General features: G+C 37.0%; 1 protein-coding gene and 1 pseudogene across 2 annotated transcripts in view; one reads left to right on the top strand and one right to left on the bottom strand.

The window, feature by feature from the left end:
- The window catches only part of CD99L2 (CD99 molecule-like 2), a 122,129-nt gene that overhangs the window by 51,663 nt on the left and 43,877 nt on the right, over positions 1-26,589 (top strand). For both annotated transcript variants that reach the window (XM_012658375.1, XM_012658373.1), the window contains exons 2-4: positions 7,720-7,782; positions 20,061-20,132; positions 21,189-21,263. In XM_012658375.1, the coding sequence (XP_012513829.1) occupies positions 7,720-7,782; positions 20,061-20,132; positions 21,189-21,263 (210 nt within the window). The remainder of the gene's footprint in view (positions 1-7,719; positions 7,783-20,060; positions 20,133-21,188; positions 21,264-26,589) is intronic.
- LOC105821612 lies at positions 17,668-18,312 on the bottom strand (annotated as a pseudogene).

The following is a 26,589-nucleotide window of genomic DNA, read 5'->3' as shown; positions in this document are numbered from 1 at the left end:
GGACTTTGGTGGGGGGGGAACCAAGGGCAACACACTTAACCTAATCATCTGTACCACAGGAAGGGCGGCGGGAGGAGGGGGGAGCAGGGAGGAGGGGACGGGTATTTGTATACACAAGGAGTGCAATGCGCACTACCTGAAGGATGGACATATTTGAAACACGGACTTCGGTGAGGGGGGGAACCAAGGGCAACACACGTAACCTAAACATATGTACACCCATAATTTGCTGAAATAAAAAAAAAAACAAAAAACAAACAAACAAAAAATCCCTATTCTCATTTCTTAAACATAACCACTGTTACCAGTTTCCCTGTTTAAACTTCCAGAAAAATTTTATGGTTATAGATATATACACAAAAGGAAAAATACTCTGCACCTTGCTTTATTTAATACTGTATCTTGGAGGAGTCTCTCATGTCAGTATATAGGCTTATACCATTCCATGCAATAATTCATTGTGTGGAAGGAACTGTACCATTCCTTTTTGCTGAGCTCTTAGACTGTGTCCATTTTTCTTGCTATTGTAAGCATTCTTGTACATACTTCTTTGGGTACATGTTCCAAGTATTTTTCTGTAACAGGTACCTATGGTACTTCTACATTACTTCTACAACCTAGAATTGCTGGGTTGAAATATATGCATATTTTAGTTTTTTAAATGTTGAAACTTATGGAAAATTTGCAAGTATAATACAAGGAACTTGTTTCCCCCATTCCCCGAACCACTTGGAATTAAGTTGGTTATGTGATGCCCCATCACTTCTTCCAGTCCTTTAGAGTGCATTTCATGCAAATAAAAACATCCTTTTACAAATCCACAATGCAACCACCTGAATCAGGAAATTACCAAGGTACATTATTACTACCTAATCCTCAGACCCCATTCAAGTTTCACCACTTGTCCCAATAATGTCTAATACAAAGAGGTCACATATATTGTTTACCTAGATTTCCCAGTTTTATCACATTTTCTGTGTTTCTCCAATGTGCATGTGTGTACCTCCAAATATCTTCCCCTGAACCATTTCAGAATCAGTTGCAGGTATTATACCCTTTACCTCTCAATCCTTCAGTATGCAATTCCTACAAACAAGGACACCCTCCTCCCAACTAGAGTATTTCCATTGAGATCAGGAAGTTGACAGTGATCCAGCATTACCATCTGGTCCACAAACCTTGTTCAAATTTTGCTGACTGTCCCAATCATGGCCTTTATAGGTTCAGAATCCAATCTGGGATTACCTGTTAGATTTAGCTGTTTATAATTTCCCTAATCTCGGGGATTGCAGTCTCTCGCTGCTTGTTCAATGCTGATATCAGTCGCCTCTTGTGTTTTGTCCATTTTATGATTTACAGTGGAAAGGCTGATCTGATACCAGTTATTCCCTCATAGCATGAAGCAGGCTGAGCATGGTGGCTCTCATACCTGTAATCCTAGCACTTTGTGAGACCAAGGCAGGAGGACTGCTTGAGTCCAGGAGTTTGAGCCCAGCCTGGGCAATAGTGAGACCCCATCTATTAAAAAATTAGCTGGGTATGGTGGTGCATGCCTGTAGTCCCAGGTACTTGGGAGGCTGAAGCAGGAGGATCACCTGAGTCTGGGAGTTTGAGGCTACAGTGAGATATGATGATGCCACTGCACTCCAGCTTGGGTGACAGAATGAGACTGCCTTATAAAAAAAAAAAAGTCTACCTTAGAATTTTAGAAGCTAGGTTAAGTGCCATTACTTTTATTTTTTTGGTGGGTTATATGCTTTATTCCCATAAAATATTATTCTTTTCCTATTTAGAGCTTTGGGTCTCAAATTTTCTTGTTATATTAATATCTGTACATCTGTTTCCTTCCTGTTAGTGTTTGCCGATATATATTCATTTTCTTCTCTACTTTTTTTTTTGCCCTTTTGTTTTAGATGTATATTTTATCAATAGCATATAGTTAGGTATCTTTTAATCCCATTTGTCTTTTAATAGATTTAGCCCATTTACACTAATTTTTTACTGGTATGATTATATATATTCCTGCGTTAATGTTTTCTATTTAACATGGTTCTTGCTTCTTTCTTCCTTTGGTAACTTTTGTTGTATTGAGTTTTGCTTGTTGGTGTTGTCCTTTCATTTTTCTTTTCTTGAATGGTTTTGAGATTATATAACCTGTATCCCTTCATTTAGTGGTTACTCCTAATTTTTTGCTGTAGGAAATTGATTTTTTTAGATAAACTTTATTTTTTAATAGTTAGATTTACAGAAAGATTATAAAGCTAGTGCAGAGTTTCCATATGCTCCATACCCAGTTTTCCCTATTAACATTTTATGTTACATAATACATTTGTCACAATTAATGAACCAATATTGATACGCTATTATTAACTAAAGTCTTTGTTGAGATTTCCTTGGTTTTTATCTAAAGTCCTTTTCTGTCCTAGGATCCAATCCAGTATCCAATCCAATTCACATAATTGTCAGTCATTGTGGCTCCTTAGGCTCCTCAGGTTATGCCAGTTTCTCAGACTTTGGTTTTGATGACCTTGATGGTTTTGGGGAGGACTGGTCAGGTATTTCATACAATGCCCCCAATTGGCATTTGTCTGATGTTTTTCTCATGATTAGACTGGGGTCATGGGTTTTTGGGAGGAAGACCACAGAGGTAAAGTGCCATTCTCATTACATCATATCGAGGGAACAATACTATCAACATGACTCATCATTGATGTTGACCTTGGTCACCTGGCTGAGGTAGTGTTTGTCAGGTTCCTCCTCTGTAAAGTTTTTCCTCCTCACCCCCAATACAGTAATCTTTGGAAGGAAGTCACTATTCACAGCCAACACTTAGGGAGTGGGGATTTATGCTTCACCTCCTTGAGGGAGAAATATCTACATAAATTTGAATTCTTCTGCATGGGAGGTTTGCCTGTTTTCTGTGTTTTCTGTATTTAGTCAATCATTTCTTTATATCAGCATGGACTCATGGATATTTTATACTTTGGGTTATAATCTGATACTACATTATTTGTTCAACTTGTTCCAGCTGTAGCCATTGGGAATTCCTTCAGTTGGTTCCTGTGTCCCTTTAACATATACCCATCAATATGAATTTTAGAAAGTACTATGATTTTTAGAAAGCACTATGAGATGCTTCAGGCTCACCTTATATATTTCCTGCCCTAGTCCTAAAATCGGCCATTTCTCCCAGGAGCCCTGATTCCTTTTATAGGAGAGTGGTTTTTCAGACCAAGATCTGGGTGCTGGATGTGCTCATTGCTACTGGGGTGTTGTTGTTTCCAGGTTCTCTCAGTTGACAGAGCAAGGGAATATATATTGGTGTACTAACCCATGTCTGTAAATATTTCTATATGTACCCGTCTACAGTTATACCCTCCATAATGATGTTTTGGTCAATGACAGACCACATATACAATGGTGGTCTCATAAGATTATAATACCGTATTTTTACTCTACATTTTTTTCTAAGTTTAGATACATTTAAATACACAAATACTTACCATTGCATTACAGTTGCCCACAGTATTCAGTACAGTAATGTGCTGTACAGGTTTGTAGCCTAGGAACAATAGGCTATACGGTACAGCCTAGGTATATAGTAGACTGTACCATCTAGGCTTGCATAAGTATACTCTATGATGTTTGCACAATGACAAAATCGCCTAACAACGGATTTCTCAAAACATATCTGCATCATTAAGCAACTCATGACTGTATATACAAAGCTAAACGTGATTCATACTAAGGTCCCCAACTCTAATCCATTATCACATGGATCATTCTAGCCTGTCCCTCTCATCTGTAACCTTCCTATCTCTGACAGTGAGAAGCCTGGCTCCCATTATCCACTGCCTATTTACTTATTTGATTAATTCCAGTATACACGAGTGGTGATTTGCTTGAGAATTGATAAGTCATACACCCCCATGCCAAACTACATGCTCATCTAAAGGGAACAGTAACTGTCAAGTTCAGTAGGACACAGGTTTGGGCAGATGGGTCCACTTTTGAGGACTAAGTCTTTTGTGAAAAGCTTTTCCCCAGAGCCTTTTCAGTTATACATGATTAGTCAGAGCTGGTAGTCTAAATGGGGGTGCTGGGGGTTGGGGGGATTTAAAAATGCAGAGTAGCCTTTGTGAGACCTGGGGTGGGGTAAGAGAACTTAAGCCAATCATCAGTGGAGCTGCAGGCTCTGCCACGCCCTCTTGTAGAAGTCATACTATGGAGAAGGTGTTCTGTGAGTTTGTATGTCATGTTCCAAATACCTGACATACCAGTTTCAATTCCTTTGGATATATACCCAGAAGTGAGATTGTTGGATCATAGGGTAATTCTGTTTTTAGTTTTTTTTTTGAGGAACCTCTATACTATTTTCCATAATGGCTGTACTAATTTACATGCCTCCCAGTGGTGTACAAGGGTTCCCTTTTCTCCACATCCTCACCAATCTTTTTTTTTTTTTTTGGTAATAGCCATTCTAACAGGTATGAGATGATATCACACTTTGGTTTTAATTTGCATGTCCCTGATAAGAGATATTGAGCATCTTTTAATATATCTATTCCCATTTATATCTCTTCCTGAGAAGCCCCTTTGTCCATTTTTTAATAAGGTAATTTGTTTTATTGCTATTGAGTTGTTTGAGTTCCTTATATATTTTGTATATTAACCCCTTTGTTTTCAGATGTATGGTTTGCAAGTATTTTCTCCTAATCTGTGGGTTGTCTCCTACACTATTGTTTCCTTTGCTGTGCAGAAACTTTTTAGTCTGAGGTAATCCCATTTGTCTACTTTTACTTTTGTTGTCTGTGGTTTTGGAGACCTATCCAAGAAATCATTGTCCAGACCAATGTTGTGGAGCTATTTCCTCATTTTTTCTAGTAGCTTTATATTTTCAGGTCTTATATTTAAGTCTTTAATCCATTTCGAGTTGATTTTTGTATATGGTGTGAGATAAGGGTCCAATTTTCATTCTTCCATATGTGGATATCCAGTTTTACCAACACCATTTATTGAAGATACTGTCCGTTCCCCAGTGTGTGTTCCTGGCATCTTTGTTGAAGATCAGTTGACTGTAAATGTTTAGGTTTACTTTTGAGCTTTCTATCCTGTTACATTGGTTGATGTCTGTTTTTATACCAGTACCATACTGTTTTGATTACAGTAGTTTTGTATTTTGAAATCAGGGAGTGTGCTGCCTCCAGCTTTGTCCATTTTGTTCAAAATTGTTTTGGATATTCAGGGTCTTTTCTAGTTCCATACAAATTTTAGGAATGTTTTTTCTATTTCTGTGAAACATGACATTGTAATTTTTATAGGAATTGTATTGATTTTGTAGATCCCTTTGGGCATCACATGGACATTTTAACAATATTCTTCCAGTACATGAACATGGAATATCTTTCCATTTATTTGTGTTTTCAATTACTTTCATCAGTGTTTTATGGTTTTTGATGTATAGATCTTTCACCTTCTTGGTTAAATTTACTCCCAATTATTTTATTTTTTTGATGCTATTGTAAATGGGATTGTTTTAATTTTCAGATAGTTCATTGTATAGAAACACTGCTGATTTTTGTATGTTGATTTTGTAACCTGCAACTTTACAGAATTTTTTTTTTTTTATCAATTCTAACAGTTTTTTGATGGAGCCTTTTGGGTTTCTATGCATAAGATCATGTCATCAGCAAATATAATTTCACTTCTTCCTTTCCTATAAGGAAGCCTTTTTTTTTCTTGCCTAATTATTTTGCTAGGACTTCTAGTACTCTGTTGAATAGAAGTCGTGAGAGTGGGTATCCTTGTCTTGTTGCTGGTGTTAGAGGAAAAGCATTTAACTTTTCATCATTGAGTATGATATTAGCTGTGGGCTTGCATATTTAGCCTTTATTAAGTTGAGGTACATTCCTTCCATACCTATTTTTTCGAGGATTTTTAACATGAATGGATGTTGAATTTTCTTAAATGCTTTTCCTGCAACTATTGAGATGATTAGTGGTTTTTGTTTTTCATTCTGTTAATATGATATATCACTTTTATTGATTTTCATATGTTGAACCATTCTTGCATCCCTGGGATAAATCCCACTTGATCATGGTGAATGATCTTTCTAATGTGCTATTGAATTTGTCTGCTAGTATTTTGTTGAGGATTTTTGCATCTGTGTTCATCAGAGCTATTGGCCTATAATTTTCTTATAGTGTCCTTGTTTAGCTTTGGTATTAGGGTAATGCTGGCCTCATAAAATGAGTTTGGAAGTATTCTCCCTGCTTTAATTTTTTGGGAGAGTTTGAGAAGGATTGGTATTAGTTCTTTAAATGTTTGGTAGAATTCAGCAGTGAAGCCATCAGGTCATGGGCTTTTCTTTGGGGAACTTTTTATTACTGATTCGATCTCCTTGTTATTGGCATGTTCAGATTTCCTGTTTCTTCCAGATTCAGTCTTGGTAGGTTGCATGTTTCTATAAATTCACCCATTTCCTCTAGGTTATCCAATATGTTCATGTGTGGTTGTTCATAGTAGTCTGTTCTGATCCTTTGTATTTCTGTGTTATCAGTTGTAATAGCTTCTGTTTCATTTCTGATTTTGAGTCTTGTCTTTTTTTTTTTTTTTAGTCTAGTACCCTATCTAAAGGTTTGTTGATTTTTATCTTTTCCAAAAACCAACTCTTAGTTTTGTTGATATTTTCTATTTTTCTAATTTCTGTTTTGTTTATTTCTGCTTTTATCTTTGTTATTTCCTTCCTTCTGCTATGTTTGGGCTTTTTTCTTTTTCTAGTTCCTTGAGGTATAATGTTAGGTTGTTTATTTGAGGTGTTCTGTCTTTTTTGATGTAGGTGTTTATTGCTGTAAACTTTCCTCTCAGGACTGCTTTTGCCACATCCCATGAGTTTTGGTATGGTGTGTTTCTATCTTAGTTTGTCTCGAGATGTTTTTTAATTTCCCTTTTAATTTGTTCTTTGACTCATTGCTTGTTTAGGAGCATATTGTTTAATTTCCACACGTTTGCGGGTTTTCCAAGATTCTTCCTACTGTTGATATCTAGTTCCATGTCATTGTGGCCAGAAAAGATTTTCAATATAATTTCAATCTTCTTAAATTTAAGACTTGTTTTGTGGCCTAACATGATCTGTCTTGGAGAATGTTTTGTGTACACTTGTGAAGAATGCGTATCTTGTTGCTGTTGGATGGAATGTTCTGTAAATATCTATTATTAACATGTCCATTTGGTCTAAAGTGTAGTTCAAATCCCATGTTTCCTTATTGATTTTCCATCTAGATGATCCGTCCAACGTTGAAAGTGGGGCATTGAAGTCTCCTACTGTTATTGTATTGCAGTCTATCTCTCCATATCTATTAATATTTGCTTTATCTATTTAGGTGCTTCAGTGTTAGGTGTGTATATAATTGTTATAACTTCTTGATGAATTGATGCCTTCATCATGATATAGTGACCTTCTTTGTCTCTTTTTACAGTTTTTAACTTAAAGTCTATTTTGTCTAATACAAGCGTATCTACCTCTGCTTTCTTTTGATTTCCGTTTGTGTGGAATATATTTTTCCATTCCTTCAATTTCAAAAGGGAAATGATCATTTTTTTCTCTTTCAGATTTTGATTTTTTTTTTATTTGGCCATTTCAAGAGATAATTTCAATATTATTTTGTTTCATGCAAAGATAGTTAAATTTTAAAATCTTTTTTTTTTTTTAATTTTTAGGATCTGGAGACTTCGATGATTTTAATCTGGAGGATGCATTTATAGAGACTTCCTCAGTAAAGCGTGAGTAGTAAATCAAACAAACTATTAAAAACAAGTAATAGTAGCCCATTCTACTAAGTGAAGTATCATAAGAATGGAAAAACAAGCACTACATGTACTCACCATTAAATTGGTACTAATTGATCAACACTTATGTGCACAAAGTGGTAACATTCATCGTGTGTCGGGCAGGTGAAGAGGGTAGAAAGGAGATGGGTATATTCACGCCTAATGGGTGTGGTGCACGATGTCTGGGGGTTGGGCATGCTTATAGCTCTGACTTGGGTGGTGCAAAGGCAATATATGTAACCAAAGTATTTGTACCCCTGTAATATTCTGAAATTAAAAAAAATAAAAAAAACAAACAATAGTGATTGATATGCACCACCCATTCAGAATACAGACTCAAGAAAAAAATAGGTAATATGTATTTCACTTGATTAGGTGAAATATAGTTATATCATAAGTTATATTATTTAAAAGAAAATCTGAATATTTAAAGTCCTTTGAGAATACCTAACAATGTGTAATAGCTGATACATTATTTTCTCCAGCTCAACTCATAGCCCCTACTGGTGTGACATCCCAGCAGTGGCCTCCAAGGACTGTCTTTCCCAACTCAAAAAAGGCACTTCGAAGTGGATAAGGGATTTGTTTCTCCTTTTAGACTGTTTTTTATAATGGCTTTTCTTAAAATGGGGTCTATGTGTGGAGTTTCTCAAATGCTAAGCTTTATCAATTTTCCTTTTAACTTTTTTGAAAAAAATTTAAACCATTTTTTAAAAAATGCTTGAATGCTTCCAAAGCTGAGGCCTCCCTTGGCCTTTCTCCATTCTACTAATACCCACTCCCCTCCCAAGAGGGAACTACTTCAGTCAGTTTAGGGTATGCTGATCCCAATTAATTTTATTTGCTATTATGTACATCTACAGACAGAGATTGCTTGGGGATTTTTTGTTTTAAATTATGTGTGTGGCTTTTTCACAAAGCAAGTTGTAAATAATGCATGTATGATTATACATGTAGTCATGTGTTATTTCATGCGTAGCCATATATGTATTATTTCACAACTTGATTTTTCATTTAATGTGTATTGAAGAACTGGGAGAATATATCTATAATAGTTTGTTCCAGCTGCCTTAACAATGTACCACAGACTGGATGGCTTAAAACAACAGAACTTTATTCTGTCATAGTTCTGGAGGCCAGAAATTCTAAGTCAAGGGTCGGCAGCGCCACTTTCTCTCTGAAGCCTCTTGGGAAGAATCCTTCCTTGCCTTTCCCAGCTTCTGGTGGCTCTGGGTGTTCCTTGGCTTGTGTCTGCATCACTCCAATCTCTGCTTCCATCATCACATGGTATTCCCATTTCTGTGTCTTTCTTCTTCTCTTTCTTGCAAGGATACTTACTGGGTTTAAGTCCCACCTGGATAATACCATCTTGAGATCCTTCACTTAATTATATCTGAAAAGATCCTTTTTCCAAATAAGGAAATTTATGTTAATATATATAAATGTATACTATATATGCATGTGTGTGTACATGCACGCACACATGCATATGTACATATACACACATAGACACCTTATTCTTTTTAACTGCTGCATAGTATACCACAGTATGCATTCAGCAGACATCAGAGTGCCAACTGTGTGTCAGTTACTATTTTAGGCATTGAGGATACAGCCATGAACACATCAGATACAAACCTGTGCCTTGTGGAACTAGCATTCCAATGTGGTATGGATTTGGCCATGGCCACTATTGTCATTTTCTTCCTGGCAGACACATGGTTTGTTTCCTTTTTATGCAATGACAAACAGGGCTACAGTGGACATTCTTGTCCATGTCCTTTGTGCCCAAGTTCAAATGGAATGGCAAGGCAAAAGGGTGTGTTTTATATTTTAATAAATTCTGCCAAATTGTTTTCCAAAGTGGATGTGTTGTTATGTACATTCACTGATATTTTTATAATAGTACCTGTTTTCCTAGACCCATACCAATACTAGATTTTACCAGTCAAAAATATTTTACCAATATGACAGATAAAATATCTTGTTGCTGCTTATACATTCCCCTGCTTTTATAGTAAGATGGAGCATCATTTCATATATTTATTGGCCATTTGCATTTTCCTCTTTGGTAAATTACCTGTTCACATTCTTTCCCCATTTTTCTGCTGGGTTGTTTGCCTTTTTTTAATGGGCTTATAGGATCTCTGTGTATATTCGAGGTGGAGAAAGGGGCTTTGAAGTCAGACTTCCTGAGTCTGAACTGTGCCTCTGCCACATATTAGCTGTCACATCAGGTGAGTCACCTGACTTCTCTGCGCCTCGGTTTTCTCACCTGTTATATGAGGATAATAGTAAGCCCTACCTCCTAGGATCACGGTAAGGATTAGATGAGATGACCCATGTGAAGTGCTCAGCATGGTACTTGGAACAAGTGAGTGGCTTGGTAAACATTAGCCTTATTGCTGTTCTTTGACTGACTTGATTGGAAGGACTGATGGTGGCTGGTCCTCTGGCGTGAGAGTCAAGCATACCTGAAAAGTCCATACCTGCCTCAATGGAGTGACTGACTCAACATAGTTCCTGCCCAAATCCCAGCTGGATTTTTCGCAGAAATGGACAAGCCGATCCTAAAATTCATATGGAAATTCAAGAGACCCAGAATAGCCAAAACAATCTTGAAAAAGAAGAAAAAGGTGGAGGACTCATACTTCCCAATGTTAGCACTTATTATAAACCTACAATAATCAAGAGAGTATGGTACTGGCATAAAGACAGACCTAGAGATCAATGGAATAGAATCAAGAGTCTAGAAACCTTTATATTTATGGTCAGTTGATTTTTGACAAAGGTGCCAAGACCATTCAAAGGGAAAAGAGAGTCTCTTCAACAAATGGTGCTGGGGCAGCTGGATATCCACATACAAAAGGATGAAGTTGGGCGCTTCCCTCACACCATACACATAAATTAACTCCAAATGGATCATAGACCTAAAACTATGAAACTCTTAGAATTTAATTTTTGTGTGTGGTATGAGGTGAGAGGTTAGGACACTCTCAGGTCTTTTCCTGAGCTTGCTTGCAGCCCTATGCATGCAGGTGGCCTCTTAGATCCCCAGGAAAATAAATACACTTAATTTTTTAGCAATGATGATTTTAATGAAATTATTAACATCTCCAAAACAGAACAAAAACCCAAAACAAATGTGATAAGTATAAACAAACTCTCAATAAATTTGTTAACTTCTTGATGGGCACTTTTTAATATTAATATCCCTTTCTGAGTCATGTGCTGGCCCATCTGATTGTCATCAGCACCCATCAGCCAATGTGTATGGGACCCTTAGAACCACCGGCACGTGACGTCTATGGTTCAATGGCAGCTCTCAAGACCCCATTATGCTGTCATCCTTTTTTCTGTCTTACCTTACATTTAATGTAATTAAGGTTTCAAAGAAGAGAGGCCTGTCTACCTCTCCTTGGTCCAATTATTCATCTCATGGAGAATTTTCTCCTCTGCATATTGTGTATCCTTTTTCCTGTTTAAAAAAATCCCTGAACTGCCTAAGTCAGGGTATTGTAAATGATCTTCATTTATTCATTCACTGATGTTTCTTGGGTACATACTTGTCTACCAGGCACTGTTCGAGGTGCTGGGCATACAATGTGGACACAGTCACTGCCCTCATGGAGTTATTTTGTCTAGAAGGAGATAGTACATAAAATAACTTCGGATATTGCTGAGTACTGTGGAGCAAATACAACAGGGTGTCGGGATAGTGAGGGCCCAAGGAGGTGGTAAGTGTCAGCCACTTCAGGTTAAGTGGCGAAGGCTCCTCTGAGGGGTAGTAATGTGCTTGGAGTGGCGAAGGAGCCTTCAAGGCCAAGGGATCAGGTGCAAGAGCTCTGAGGCAGAAAAGAGCTAGGATCCCTCCAGGGCCTGGAAGGGCAGCCTGTGTGGCTGGAGTTTGGAAAATGTTGTAGAAAAGAAAGAAGTTGTCAGGGGACAGATCGTGCAGGGTCTTACGGGGCACAGTGACAACCTTTATTATAAGTGAAAGGAGATTCTCCTCAGGGATTTTAGACTACTTTACTGGGATATAGTTCACATACCATATAATTCACCTGTTGCAAACATACAATTCGGTGGTTTTTTACAGGGTTGTACAGCCATCACTGTAGTCAATTTTAGAACACTTTTATGACTTCAAAAGAAACCCTGTACCCTTTACCTATCACTTTCCAATCCCCCGAATCTTCTTGTTCCTACCCCTTACCCCAAAGCAACCACTAATCTCTTTCTGTCTCCATGAATTTCCCTATTCTGAACATTTCATATCTGGAATCACTCAATAAGTGGACTTTATGTCTGGCTTCTTTCACTTAGCATGTTTTCAGGGTTAATCCATGTTGCTTTCAGAATGCTCGCCCACCCTCCCTGCGCTCTGTCTCTCCCTTTTTCTCTGTAATCATCTCGTGGGGAAACACACTTCTGATTTTGCCAAATAAAACTTCTTATGAGTGTCCCCATTTTCTGGGAATGCTGTGGGCACTGTCTTGGTCCATTTGGGCTGCTATAACAAGATACTCTAGGTAATTCATAAAGAACAGAAATTTATTGTTTATAGCTCTGGGGGCTGGAAAATTCAAGATCAAGGTGCCAGCAGATTCAGCGTCTGCTGAAGGCTGTTCTCTGCGTCATAGATGGTGCCTTCTAGCTGCATCCTCACATGGTGGAAGGGACTTAAAGCGCTGCCTCGAGCCTCTTTTATCTGGGCACTAATCCCATTCAGGGGAGCAGAGCCCTTATGACCCAATCACTTCCCAAAGGCCCTACCTCTTAGCACCATCACCATGGGGGTTAGGTTTCAACATATGAATTTGAGGGGGACACAAACATTCAGACCACAGCAGGTATCATTATTAAACCACACCTGGGGGAACCTACCCAGTTTTGTTTGCTATTTTGGTGCAGCATCATGTTATAGAGAATCACTCCTGGTACAAGTGCCATATTGCTGGAAGCATTTGCTGAGCAGCTAAGAATTTTTTCTGAGTTTATTTTGAGAAAGGCTTCACAGAAATTGGTTTCTTTATTTTAGGACCTCACTGCTTTGATGAAGCTTGACCTACTGTTCATAGTCTTTGATAAGTAGACTCTTCTCATCTCAATTATGGATAAGAGATCCCATTTAAAGACTCAGGACAAGAAAATCTGTAGTTAGTACGTACTTAAAAAGTGCATAAATCCTAAGCTCTTGTTCTATATCACTGCATGCTCAGGTTGTGACAGAGCAACTGGTTCCACATGCATGTAAGGACCACCCTCTCTTGAAATGGCATGTGCAGATGTTCAGAGAAACCAGACTTTTCCAGAAACTGTGCATGGTAGGGCAGAACCTCACAAGGCTGTAGCAATCAAGACTGTGTGGTACTGGCATAATGTAGATCGGTGGAACAGAATTGAGAGTCTGAAAATAAACCTTTATATTTATGTTCAGTTAATTTTTTAAGACAGATAAACAAATATTTTTATACAAGAGCTGTTTGAGTTATACAAATTTTAAGTTAATATTTACATAAGCGGCAATTGCTTTTCTGAAAGTTGCTCAAATAATGGTTTCAGTGATGTAATTCCTCTTTTTTACCTGACTAGTATCATGATAATATAAAGAACCTTATTTTGACAAGTAAGCTACACTCCTGCATTTTACAGGTGCAAAGTCAAATGGAAATTATAGACATAAAAACATCTCTAAATTGATGATGAGCTGGGTGAGATATGTATACAGACACATATACATATATACACACATACTTAATGACAGCAAGTTATCACATGTAGTTCTCTTACCATGAAAATCCGTCCACTGGTGCCGTCTTCACATTAAGGTATGCATTAGGGTACCTAAAGCCTTCCTAAGGAGTAAGATGCGAACATGATCATTTTAAGGGAAAGACTTTCCATATTCTTAACTTCCATGAAGACTTTTTACTAAAACTGAACTGTAAAAGAATGCATATGCGGTTGTGGTGTGGTCTCCTTTCCCAACCCCCTTGCTATGGTTTGAATATCTGTCCCCTGCAAAACTCATGTTGAAATTTAATTCCCAATGTGGCAGTATTGAGAAGTGGGACCTTTAAGAGGTGATTCAGTCATGAGGGCTCTGACCTCATATAAATGGATTAATGCATTTATAGATTAATAGATTCATGGATTAATAGACTAATGTGTTCTCGTGGGAGTGGGACTGGTGGCTTTATAAGAAGAAGGAAGAGACACCAGAGCTAGCACATTCACCCCTCCCTTGCCATGTGATTTCCTGCACCACCATGACACTCTACAGAGAGTCTCCACTAGCAAGAAGGCCCTCACCAGATGTGGCCCCTTGACCTTGGACTTCTCAGCCTCCATAACTATAAGAAACAAATTCCTTTTCTTTACACGTTACCCAGTTTCATGTATTCTATTATAAGCAACAGAAAAGACATCCTTCTTAAAAAAATTATTAAGGTAAAAAATTCATATAACATAAAATTAACCATTTTATTTACTTTTAAAATTTATTATATATAAGGTATATAACATATTATGAATACATATAGATAGTAAATAGTTACTATAGTGAAGCAAGTTAGTATGTCCATCATCTCACAGTTACCTATTTTTTTTTTTTGTGGCAAGAGCAGTTAAAATCTCATTTAGCAAAAATCCTAAAAACGATACAATATTATTAGCTATAGTCCTCATGTTGTACATTAGATTGCTAGACTTGTTTATCTTATGTATTTGCTACTTTGTATTTTTTGACCTTTATTTTAAAATGAACCATTCAATGGCATTTTAGGACATTCACAACGTCATGCAACTACCACCTCTATCCAGTTCCAAAACATTTCTATCACTCCAAAGTAAAATCCCTTACCCCCATTAAGTAGTTTCTCTTCATTCCTCCCTCCCCACCGCCAACTTCAAGTAACCACCAACCTGCTTTCTCTATCTCTGAATTTATTCTGGATATTTCATATAAGAGATGTGTGACCTTTTGTGTCTGACTTACTTCACGTAACATGTTTTGGAGGCACATTCATGTTGTAGCATTTATCAGTCCTTCATTCCTTTTTATGGTTGAGTAATATTCCATTATGTAGATATACCACAGTGTTTATCCATTCATCAGCTGATGGATGTTTGGCTGCTTCCAGGTCTTGGCTATTATGAATAATGTTACTATGAACATGCTGTGTACACGTACTTGTTTGAATACCTGTTTTTAATTTTGGGGGGCATATACCTAGAAGTGGAATTGCTGGTTCATATGATCATTCTGTTTAACTCTTTGAGGAACTGCTAAATTGTTTTCCACGGTAGCTGAACCATTTTACATTCCCACCAGCAATGTATGAGGGTTCTGATTTCTCCACATCCTCACCAACTTTTTATTTTTCTTTTTTTTTAATTAAAGCCATCCTAGTGGGTGTGAGGTAGGACCTCATTGTGGTTTTCATTTGCATTTCCCTAAAGGCTAACGAATAATGATGTCTCTATACATTTATCAGATATATAATTTGCAAATATCTCTCCCATTTTGCAGGTTGTCTTTTCACTTTCTTGATGCATAAAAGTTTTTAATTTTGATAAAGTGTAACTTATTTTTTTTATTGCTCTTGCTTTGGGTGTCATGCCTAAGTATTCATTGCCAAACTGGAGATCATGAAGGTTTACCCCTGTGTTTTCTTCTAAGAGTTTTATGGGTTTAGTTCTTATATTTAGGTGTTTGGTCCATTTTGAGTTAATTTTTATATATGGTGAGAAGTAGGGGTCCAGCTTCATTATTTTGCATGTGGTTATCCAGCTGTTCAAGCATCATTTGTTGAAAAGACTGTCCTTTCTCCATTGAATGATCTGGATATTCTGTTGAAAATCAATTGACCATAAATATGAGTGTTTATTTCTGGACTCTCAATCCTGTAACATTGGTCTATATGTGTAACCTTATGCCAGTACCACAGTGTTTTGACTACTGTAGCTCTGTAGTAAGTTTTGAAATTGGGAAGTGTGATTCCTCTTATTTTGTTCTTTATTCAAGATTGATTTGGCTATTTAAAGTCCCATACAATTTCATATGAATTTTGGGATTAGCTTGTCCATTTCTACAAAAAAGTCAATTGGAATTTTGATAGAAATCACATAGGATTTTACAAATTAATTTGGGAAATAGTGCCATCTTAATATTGAGTATTGTACTCTATGAACGTGAGATTTCATTCTATTTATTTAGGTCTTTAGTTTCTTTTAACAGTGTTTTGTAGCTTTTAATGCACATGTCTTTACACTTGGTCAAATTTATTCCTAAAAGTTTTGTTGTTTTTGTTGCTATTATAAATGGAATTGTTTTCTTATTTTTCTCTTTATATTGATCATTGCTAGTGTATAGAAATACAACTGATTTTCACATTTTGATCTTGTATCCTACAACTTTGCTGAACTTATTTATTAGCTCTAATAGTTTCTTTTTTTTTTTGGTGTGGATTCTTGAGGGTTTTCTGTATATAAGATCGTGTCATCTGTGAATAGAGATAGTTGTATGTTTTCTTTTCCAATCTGGATGATTTCTTTTTCTTGACTAATTGCCTTGGCTAGAACTTCCACTATAATGTTGGATAGAAGTGTTGAGAGTGGATATCCTTGTCTTGTTGCTGATTCTAGGTAAAAACCTTTCAGTCTTTTACCTTTAGATACAATGCCAATTGCAGGTTTTTCACAGGTGCCCTTTATTTGGTTGAGGAAATTCCCTTTTTTTCCCCCTAGGAATTTAACAGATAAGACCAAAATAAACCATCTGAATGCTGAAAAAATCCAATAGAGTAAGCCATTCTCACTTAAAAACAGAGAGTGTACTCTGGTGGGGTAAACAGAAAACAAGGATAGAATTTATCTCTGGGGCCAATGGGAAATTCCCTTCTATTCCTAGTTTATTGAGTGTTTTTTATCACAAAATGCTGTGGACTTTTGTCAGATGCCTTTTCTGCATCTATTGAGATGATCATGTGGTTTTTTCCACTTCATTCTGTTAGTATGGGATATTACATTGATTGATTTTTATTATGTTGAGCCACCCTTGCATTCCTGGGATAAGCTCCTCTTGGTCATGGTCAGTACTAATATGCTGCTGGATTTGGTTTGCTATTGTTTTGTTGAGGACTTTGGCTCTATATTCATAAGGGTTATAGTTCTATAGTTTTCTTATGATGTATTTGTCTGAGTTTGGTATTAGTGTACTCTTGGCCTCAAAGAATGGATTAGGAAGTGTATTCCCTTCTCTTGTGTATTTTTTTTTTCTTGAAAAGTTTAGATGAATTGGTTCTTGTTTAAACATTTGGTAAAATTCACCAACGAAGACTTCTGTACTGGAATTTTCATTGTGGAAAGTTTTTTGATTACTGATTCAATCTCTTGTTAGAGGTCTAGGTATAGACAGATTTTCTATTTCTTCTTTTGGTAGTTTGTTAATAGGAAGTTATCCATTTCATCTAGGTTATTTAATTTATTGGATTATAATTGTTCAAGGAATTCCTTAATAATCCTTTTTATTTCTGTAAGGTTGATAGTAATATTCTCTCTTTAATTCCTGAATTTAGTAATTTGGGTCTTCTCTCTTTTTATCTTGGTCAGTCTGTGAACAGTTTATGAATTTTGTTGATGTTTTAAAAGAATTTTTTGGTTTTGTTGATTTTTCTCTATTGTTTTTCTATTCTCTATTTCATTTATTTCTGCTATAATCCTTAGTATTTTCTTCCTCTGCTTGTTTTAGGTTAGTTTGCTCTTCTTCTTCTAGTTTATTTTTTTAAATTGTTATTTAGTTTTTATTTCATAATCATAAACTTTGCAATCCAGCTAGATGTGGAGGGGAATAAGGAAAATATGGGACCCAAAGAACTGCAGCAAGAGCACAAAGATTATAGGGTATTTCCAGCAAATGTGGGGGAGGGATACTCTCTTAAGCTGCAGGAGGAATGGTCTGGTGGTTACGATAAAGCACAAGTCACATTTGAGTTGCCCACATTTGGCACTGGTGATCATCTTGCTGATCTTGCCATTCCTGGACCAAAGTGCTCCATGGCTTCTACGAGGTTCATGCCCTCTTGCACCTTCGAAGACCACATGCTTGCTATCTAGCTGCTCAGTCTTGGCAGTGTAGATGAAAAACTGAGAACCATTTTTATTAGGTCCAGAATTTACCATGGACAAGATGCCAGGACCTACATGATTCAGGATGAAGTTCTCATTGTCAAATTTCTCTCTATGGATGGACTTGCTGCCAGTGCCATTATGGTATGTGAAGTCACCACCCTGGCACGTGAGCCCTGGAATGATTCTGTGAGAGCAGGAACCCTTATAACCAAATCCTTTCTCTCCAGTGTTCAGAGCATGAAAGTTTTCTGTTGTCTTTGGGACTTTGTCTATAAACAGCTCAAAGGAGATGCAGCCCAAGGGTTTGCCTTTGATGACGATGTCAGATAACACGGTGGAGTTGACCATGGCTGGCAGTGGTGGATGGCTCTGGATGGTGATGGCATCTGCTTCTAGTTTCTTAATGTGAAAGTTCAGGTTATTGATTTGAGATTTTTCTTTTTTTAATATAGGCATTTACAACTATAAATTTTCTTCTGAGCACTGCTTTCATGGCAATGCATAAGTTTTGGTATGTTGTGTTTTCATGTTTGTTCATCTCAAAGTATTTTATAATTTCTTTGACCTATTGTTTAGGAGTGTGTTAATTTTCATATAATTGTGAATTTTCTAAATGCCCTTCTATTTTTATTCTGTTATGGTTGAACACAATTTATATGATTTCAGTCTTTTTAAGTTTGAGACTTGTTTTGTCACCTATATATGGTCTACTTTGGAGAATGTTTCATGAGCACTTGAGTAGAATGTGGATTCTGTTATCACTGGGTGGTGTGTTCTATAAGTGTATATTGGATCTAATTGGTTTATAGAGTTGTTCAATTCTTATATTTCCATTTTGATCTGCCTAATTGTTCCTTTTATGATTGAAAAGAGGGTATTGACATCTCCAACTCGTACATTGAATTGTCTGTTCACTTCAATTTGGTCTTTTTTTGCTTCATGTAATTTGGGGCTCTGTTAGGTGTACGTGTATTTAAAATTATATTTTCCTCTTGGATTAACTCTTTCGTTATTATAATCATTATAAAATGTCACTCTGACTCTGGCAACAATTTTTTTTAAGGTTAACTTTATCTCTCTTATGGTCGTTGTTTTCATAGTATGCCTTTTTCCATCCTTTTACTTTCAGCTTATTTCTATTTTTTTTTAGAGATGAGGTCTTGCTGTGGTGCCCAGGATGGAGTTTGGTGGCTATTCACAGGTGCAATTACAGTGCGCTACAGCCTCGAATTCCTGGGTTCAAGCAATCCTTCTGCCTCAGCCTCCTGAGTAGCTGGGACTGCAGACGAGTGCCACTGCACCTAGCCTCAACTTATTTTTATTTTTCATGTTTGTTTTTTCAGTAGTCAGTAACTGAGTACTTGGTGTATACAAAGTTAAACCTGTTTCATCTCTGCCTTTCCCATTCCTTAAATCTTCCTTCTACCTAATACTTCCTATGGTAGGAACACATACAACATAGTCTTGATGTTTACAAAAAGAAACCTTTGGAAAACTCATGCACGTAGTGTAATTCTTGTGAAAGATATCCATAATTTTAAAGGAATACTGTTGAGCCCAAAGACCTAATATTTATAATAGTAACCACACTTATATAAAATATTATGTGTATTATAACCACTTTCAGCTTATGATCTACTTCCATATTCCACTAGGAATACTACCTGAGTCCATTCCTCAGCAGTACTATCTATGGTTAAAGTGCCAGGTTGATATTTGTGGAACCAAGGCTCGGAGCTCTCAAGGATCATCATGCCCAAGCTGTGGAACTCCCTGGACCATGAGGTCATCTCCAGCAGATCTGGGCTCAAGCCCTAGCTCCACTAATCACCAGGTCATATGCAGGACCACGTCCACCTCACCATCCTCGTCCTCTGAAGAAGAAAATTGAGTAGAACCCATCTCACTTAAACCTATATCATTTTGTTGTCATTCTAAGTATGATTTGTCGGAGGCCCTAGCTAGAGGAGCCTCAAGGACTAAAGCAAAGACATTCTACTTGTGATGTGACTTCCCCAAGTCGTGAAGTAGCTGCTATATTTTGTTACTAAATGTGCTCCCCTTGCTGTCCTTCCTGTCCTTCCTCTCCCTTTTAGAGAGATGGGACCATATCACCACCACCACAACCAAGAGGCCAGGAACTACAAGAGCTCCAGCAAATCCTGCAGGTAACATGGCTGCCCTGAGGAGGGCAATAAGGGAGGACCCCATGTAGCTCCCTCTGAGGCAGCATCCAAGTGAGCTCCCTCTAGTTTTAAGCCCCATGTGTGCAAAGCCAACCAAGGTTTCAATCCAAACACTGGATTTAACTTAATAGGGTGCATATCTGGCTGATCATTATGTCTTCTGTGTTTTTTATGAAAACTCCTGTCTAGGACAATTTCAAGAGGAAAATGTATTTGGACTACTTTACCTTTTCAACCATTTCATACTCTAAAATCAGGAAAGATAATAGAGGTTTTATGAAGCCCATCAAACATTTTCTTTAGGAAGATGGGACATTTTGGAATGACATTTATTTTACACTATCATCTTTCAGTAAAGGATTTCGGAACTCAGTGCTTCTTTACAACTAATTCCTGTAGTTGTTTGAGCCTTTCTTCAGATGGGCTATTTTACCATTCAGGCATCTTCGCTGACATAAAGAAAAACTTGGCCCTGGGGTTGGTGCCCCTGTCATTGGTCTAATCCCGCAACCTGTTACCAGTACTTTAGGGGCATGCTGATACATTCGCTGCAGCAGAGAGTTAATTTCCTTCTGAAGAGACAGCGATGACCCAACAGAGTCACTGTCACTTTATGATTTGTCTGCATTTCTTCACATTTCCACATTCAAAGGGACGTTTTGTGACCCATGTGGATTCCCTTTTGATTGCCCAGTTTATGGGCTCTGTGCACCTGGTTTTGAATTTTGGGTTAATACTTGCAATCAGTGAGTATACTGTTAAAAATGTTCTGACTACTGGCCTAAACAAAGCATAGTTAGGAATATAAATTAATTAAAAAACTGGTAGTATACCACAATGTCAGAAAGCAGTAACTTGCTCCATCCTGTATGTGTTTTCATTATCAATGTCCGTACACAGAGTTGGATTCCAATTTATGTTTTTGTCTTAACCCATTGTTCTGATCAGACGAACCCATGGACATTTTGGTTTTTTGGAATCTTGTACCCAGTTGTTAATCAGTTGGCTATTTCCTTTGTGTTTTGGGGCCCACTGAAGGTAGTGAATTTGACTTGGCTGATGCTTTGGGTGATCGAGATGATGGCCGCAGGAAACCGAGTGCAGGAGGAAGAGGTAAGTCCTGGCTGGCTGAAACCACCGGGCAGCTCTGCAGCTCCCTGGTTGGGTCCTGTCTCGTTAACTACAACAGCCCACAGAGCCACCCTGGGCCTGGCAGAGCTCAGGGCACTTCCAGCCACAGGAGAACCTGAAAACAGTGGTTCTCGAACTTTTTGGTCTCTGGACTCCCCAAATCATTGAGGATCTCAAGAGCTTTTGTTTATGTGGGTCACTTCTCTCGATATTTACCATCTTAGGACTTAAAACTGAAAAACTTTCAACATTTGTTAATCTAAAATGAACAGCACTAAACCTACGCTCTTAACATAAAATATTTTTATGAGAAATAAGTGTGCTTGGCAAGACAAAAGCAAAATCTAGCGAGAAGAGTGGCATTATTTTCGATTTTTGCAAATTTCTCTCATGTCTGGCTGGATAGACGACAGGTGGATTCTCACGTCCACTTCTCTGTTCGGTTGTGAGATGATGTTTTGGTTGAAGTATATGAAGAAAATCTGGCCTCACACCCATATGCAGTGGGGGAAGGGAGGAATATTTTAATAGACTTTTTGGATGATTGTGGACGTTCTTTGATAGGACAGCAAAACTCAACCAGTGGCTGTTTCTTACAGGTTAAGTACAGTGTGGAACGTGCAACTCTATCAGTGAACTTTCCGCACTTGGTTCCACGGGACTCTGTAGCGCTTTCAATGTGTCTTTTTACCCATTCATGGTTTTGTAACGTTGTGCACCAGTCACTCGGAAAAATATTGGTATCCTGAGGTTTTTTTGAGCTTCCGAGTAAGCCACATTTCATTATGCAAAACCAAAAGTCACATGTATTCACGTCATGACCCATCTCATTAGAAGAAGTCTGTAAGTATTGGGAAGCTGTTAAACTCACAGTGGTGGATATAGGTTTTTCAAAATTCTAATTTTTACTTGAAATCTTATCATTGGCAACAGATGCTATCAGTGGTTTTCCTTGATGAACTCATTTCATTTTCAAGACAATATCTGCCAAATATTCAAGTTGGCAAAACTATAGTTTTGAAAAAGTTTAAATATTTATTAATTACTCTTCAATTCACTGTTTCAAGGAAAAATCTGTGAGAGGAGTGACTAAATCTGCTCAAATGGCAATAATTACACAAGTGGTTTTTCTGTGTGTCAACCTTTGTATTTCGATGTGCTGTATAAAAGCTTCAAATGTATTTAGTGTTTTATCAGTGAATATTAAAAAGCCATGCTTTAATAAAACTAATAAATTTTCTATTTCTTTTAGTTTCCCAGTGCTGCTGAGTATATTATCATAAACTTAGCAGCTTAAAATAATATTCAGTTATTTTCTAAGTTTCCCTGCACTGCTGAAGTTCAGCCATTTAAGTATCAAAACTTTTTTGACAAAATGTCCCTTGTTTCTCAACTCTCTCTTTACATAATTCTTAAAAATTAAACTTTTATTTTTAGATAATCATAGATTCACATGTATTTGTAAGAAATAATACAGAGCGATCCCTTGTACCTTTCATGTGGTTTCCCCTAATGGCAACATCTTGTCAACTGTACTATACTGTCACAACCATATATTGACATTGATATAATCTACCCGTTTTGTTCCAATTTCCCAGTTTTGTTTGTATTCACTGATATGTGTATTTTCTGCAATTTCATCACATGCATAGGTTTGTGTACCCACCATGATAGTCAGATACAGAATAGTTCCATCACCGTAAGTATCTTGTGATCACATTTTATAACCACACCAACCTGCCTACAGTGTTGTCCCCCTCTTTCATCCCTTCCCTAACCCCTGGCAACCATTAATCTATTTTGCATTTGTAAACTATTGTCATTTCAAGACTATTATATAAATGTAATCATAAAGTAGGCAGTCTTTTGGAATTGGCATTTTTTGTGCAGCATAATTCAGTTTCCATCTAAGATGTTGGGTATATCAATTTTTTATTCATTGTTACTGCCGAGGGGTAGTCCAGGGTATGGATGTACCACAGTTTATTTACTTCGCATGTTGAAGTCGTTGCCAGTTTTTGGCTATTATGAATAAAGCCCCTAGGAACTCTTATAGTTTTTTATGTGTGAACATAAATTTTTCTTTCTTCAGGAATAAATGCCAAAGAGTACAATGGCTGGATCATATGGTAGTTACATGTTTAGTTTTATAAGAAGTGGCCAAACTTCTCCAGGAAGGTTGTAATATTTTACATTCCCTCAAGTGTCGTATGAGTAATCCAGTTGTTTCACCGGCATTTAATGTTGTCACTATTTTGCACTTTAGCCATTTTGATAAGTGTGTGGTGATACCTTATTGCGGTTTTCATTTGTATTTCTCTGGCTGATGATATTGAAGATCTTTTCATATGCTTATTTGCTATCTGTGTATCCTTTTGGTAGAATGTCTGTTCATGTCTTTGGTCCATTTTCTAATTGAATTTTTGGGTTTTTTTATGGTTGAGTTTGAGAGTTCTTTAGCTATTCTAGACACTAGTCCTTTGTCAGATAACATGGTTTGCAAACATTTTCCTTCATTCTCTAGGCTGTCTTTTTGCCCTTTTAACAAGGTCTTTTGTAGAGCAAAAGTTTTTAATTTTGATGATATCCGGTTCATCAATTTTTCCTTTTATGGATCATGCTTTTGATGCGAAGTCTAAGAATTCTTTGCCTATACCTAGGTTCCATATGTTTTTTTCCTAGAATTGACTTTTGCCTATGAATGTCTAATTGCTGCAGTATCATTTGTTAAAAAGACTATCCTTCCATTGAAATGCTTTTGGAACTTCAAAAAAATCAATTGGAAATAATTATTTTTGTTGCAGTTTGTGTCCTTGTATTTTGTTGAGGATTTTTGCATCTATATTCCTGTTGGACATCAGACTGTCGTTTTTCTTGTGAATTCTTTGTCTAGTTTGGGTATCAGTAACTTAACTGGTCTCATTGAATGGGTTAGGCAGTGTTTCTTTCCTTTTCTTTTATTTTCTGGAAGAGTTTTTTGAAGGATTTTTGTTAATTATTTAAATGTTTTATAGAATTCACCAGCGAAGGCATATGGTCCTGGGCTTTTCTTTGTGGGAAGTTTTTATTACATATACTTGTTATAGTTCTATTCAGATTTTCTTCTTCAGTCAATTTCAATAGTTTGTGTCTTTCTAGGAATTTGTCCATTTTATCTAGGCTATCTAATTTCTTTGCATATTTTTGTCAGTGGTGTTCCCTTAAAATGCTTTTTATTTCTGTCAGGTCAGCAGTGAGGTCTTCTCTTTCATTTCTCATTTTAGTATGAACCATCTTTCTCTTTGTCAGTCAAGCTGAAGGTTTGTCAATTTTGTTTATCTTTTGAAAAACCATGTTTTGTTTTTATAAACATTTTCTATTTCTCTGTTCATTTCTTTCTTTTTTCTCTTTCTTTCTTCCTTTTCTTCCCTGTCTTTCCTCCCTCCCTTTCTTTCTTTCTTTACTTTCTCTCTTTCTTCCCTTTCTTTACAGGGTCTTGCTTTGTCACCCCAGGTAGAGTGCTGTGGCATCATCATAGCTCACGGCAACCTCAAACTCCTGGGCTCAAGCAATCCTCCTGCCTCAGCCTTCCGAGTAGCTGAGACTACAGGCATGCGCCATGCCCGGCTAGTCTTGCTACCTTTTTATTTATTTATTTATTTTGTAGAGACAAGGATCTTGTTGCTCAGGCTAGTCTCGAACTCCTGAGCTCAAGCAATCCTCCCTCCTCGATCTCCCAGAGTGCTAGGATTACTGATGTGAGCCACCACTTCCGGTCATTTTCTTCATTTATTTCTACTCTCATCTTTATTATTTGCTTCCTTCTGCTTGCTCTGTTTGGTCTCCTTTTTCTAGTTTTCCAAGGTGAAAAGTTAGGCTATTGGTTATAGATCTTTCTTCTTTGTCTGTTTAGAGCAATAAATTTCCTTCTAAGCATGGCTGGGCAGTATCTCATAAGTTTTGGTAGATTGCGTTTTTGTTTTGATTCTTCTCAAAGTATTTTTTCAATTTCCCTTCTGATTTCTTCTTTGACATATTAGTTATGTTGGAGTATGTTGTTTAATTTCCATATATTTGTGTGAATTTCCCTAATTTCTGTTATTGCTTTCTAATTGTGATCAGAGAGCATACTTTGTTTGATTTTAATTCTTTTAAATCTATTAAGACTTGTTTCATGGAATATCAGATGGTCTATCCAGGAGAATGTTCCCAGTGCATTTGAGAAGCAATCCGCTGTTGTTGGGTGGAATGTTCTCTGTATGTCACTTAGATCCTGATAGTTGTTTGTGTCAGTTAGTTCTTCTATATCCTTGCTGATTTTTTTTGGTCTACTAGTCCAATTAATTGCTGACAATAGGGTATTGAATTCCCCAACTATAATTGTGAATTTATTTCTCCTTTAACCTCTATAAGTTTTTGCTTCATATATTTTGAGTTTCTGTTTTTTGGTACATCCAAATTTGGGATCACAGTGTCTTCCTGGTGGATTGATTCTCTTACCATTGGGTTATGTCCCTTTTTTTATCTAGTAATTTCCTGGCTGGGACACCTCCTTTATCTGATATTAATGTAAAGACTCCTGCTTTCTAATTTTTTGGATTAATGTTCAAATGCACATTTAGACACCAGAATTATTAATAGAAAGTTATTATTTCTTAAGGTCAAGTACCATATCAGTGAACTTTCCCTATTCATTTCCACTGAACCACATTGGACTCTTTTACCATACGAATGGATCTTTTATCCAGTCAGATTTGGTAACATCCTGTATAGGTGGTATGGAAAATATTGGTGTCCTGAGTTGTTTCGAGCTTCCAAATGATGACACCTTTCCTTATGCAATATTCAAATGTCACATTTGTTAATATCACCACCAGTCTGACGGGAAGAGTCTTTATGTATTGGGAAGCCGTCAGGCTCATGGTGCTGGATACACATTTTTCAAAGTTCTAATTTTTTTTAGAGCTCAAATTTTCTTACTGTCAAATACTGTCAGTTGACTTCCTTGAAGTGACAGGCACATTTCATTCATTTTCAAAAGAATTTTTTGTAAATACTCAAATATGAATATCGATAATTTGTCATTTACTCTTTCAAGTAAATTTGGTATTCCATGAGAAAAAACATGTGGCTAATTCATTTCAAAACTGAAACAGTGGGAGGAGCCAAGATGGCGGATGAGACAAGCCGCCAGTCAGAAGGTCTCTGCAAAAAAGACGAATTTTAGAAGAAAGAGAGAAAAAATAAACGAGCAGAGAAACATAGATGGGGTGAGGGTTGGAAGGAAGGATGCCTGAAACTACAGGAGACTCCACGGGAAGACATTGCG

Source organism: Propithecus coquereli, unplaced genomic scaffold (assembly GCF_000956105.1).
Source record: "Propithecus coquereli isolate 6110/MARCELLA unplaced genomic scaffold, Pcoq_1.0 Scaffold583, whole genome shotgun sequence".
Taxonomy (NCBI): domain Eukaryota; kingdom Metazoa; phylum Chordata; class Mammalia; order Primates; family Indriidae; genus Propithecus; species Propithecus coquereli.
This window is presented reverse-complemented; position numbering and strand designations above follow the sequence as displayed.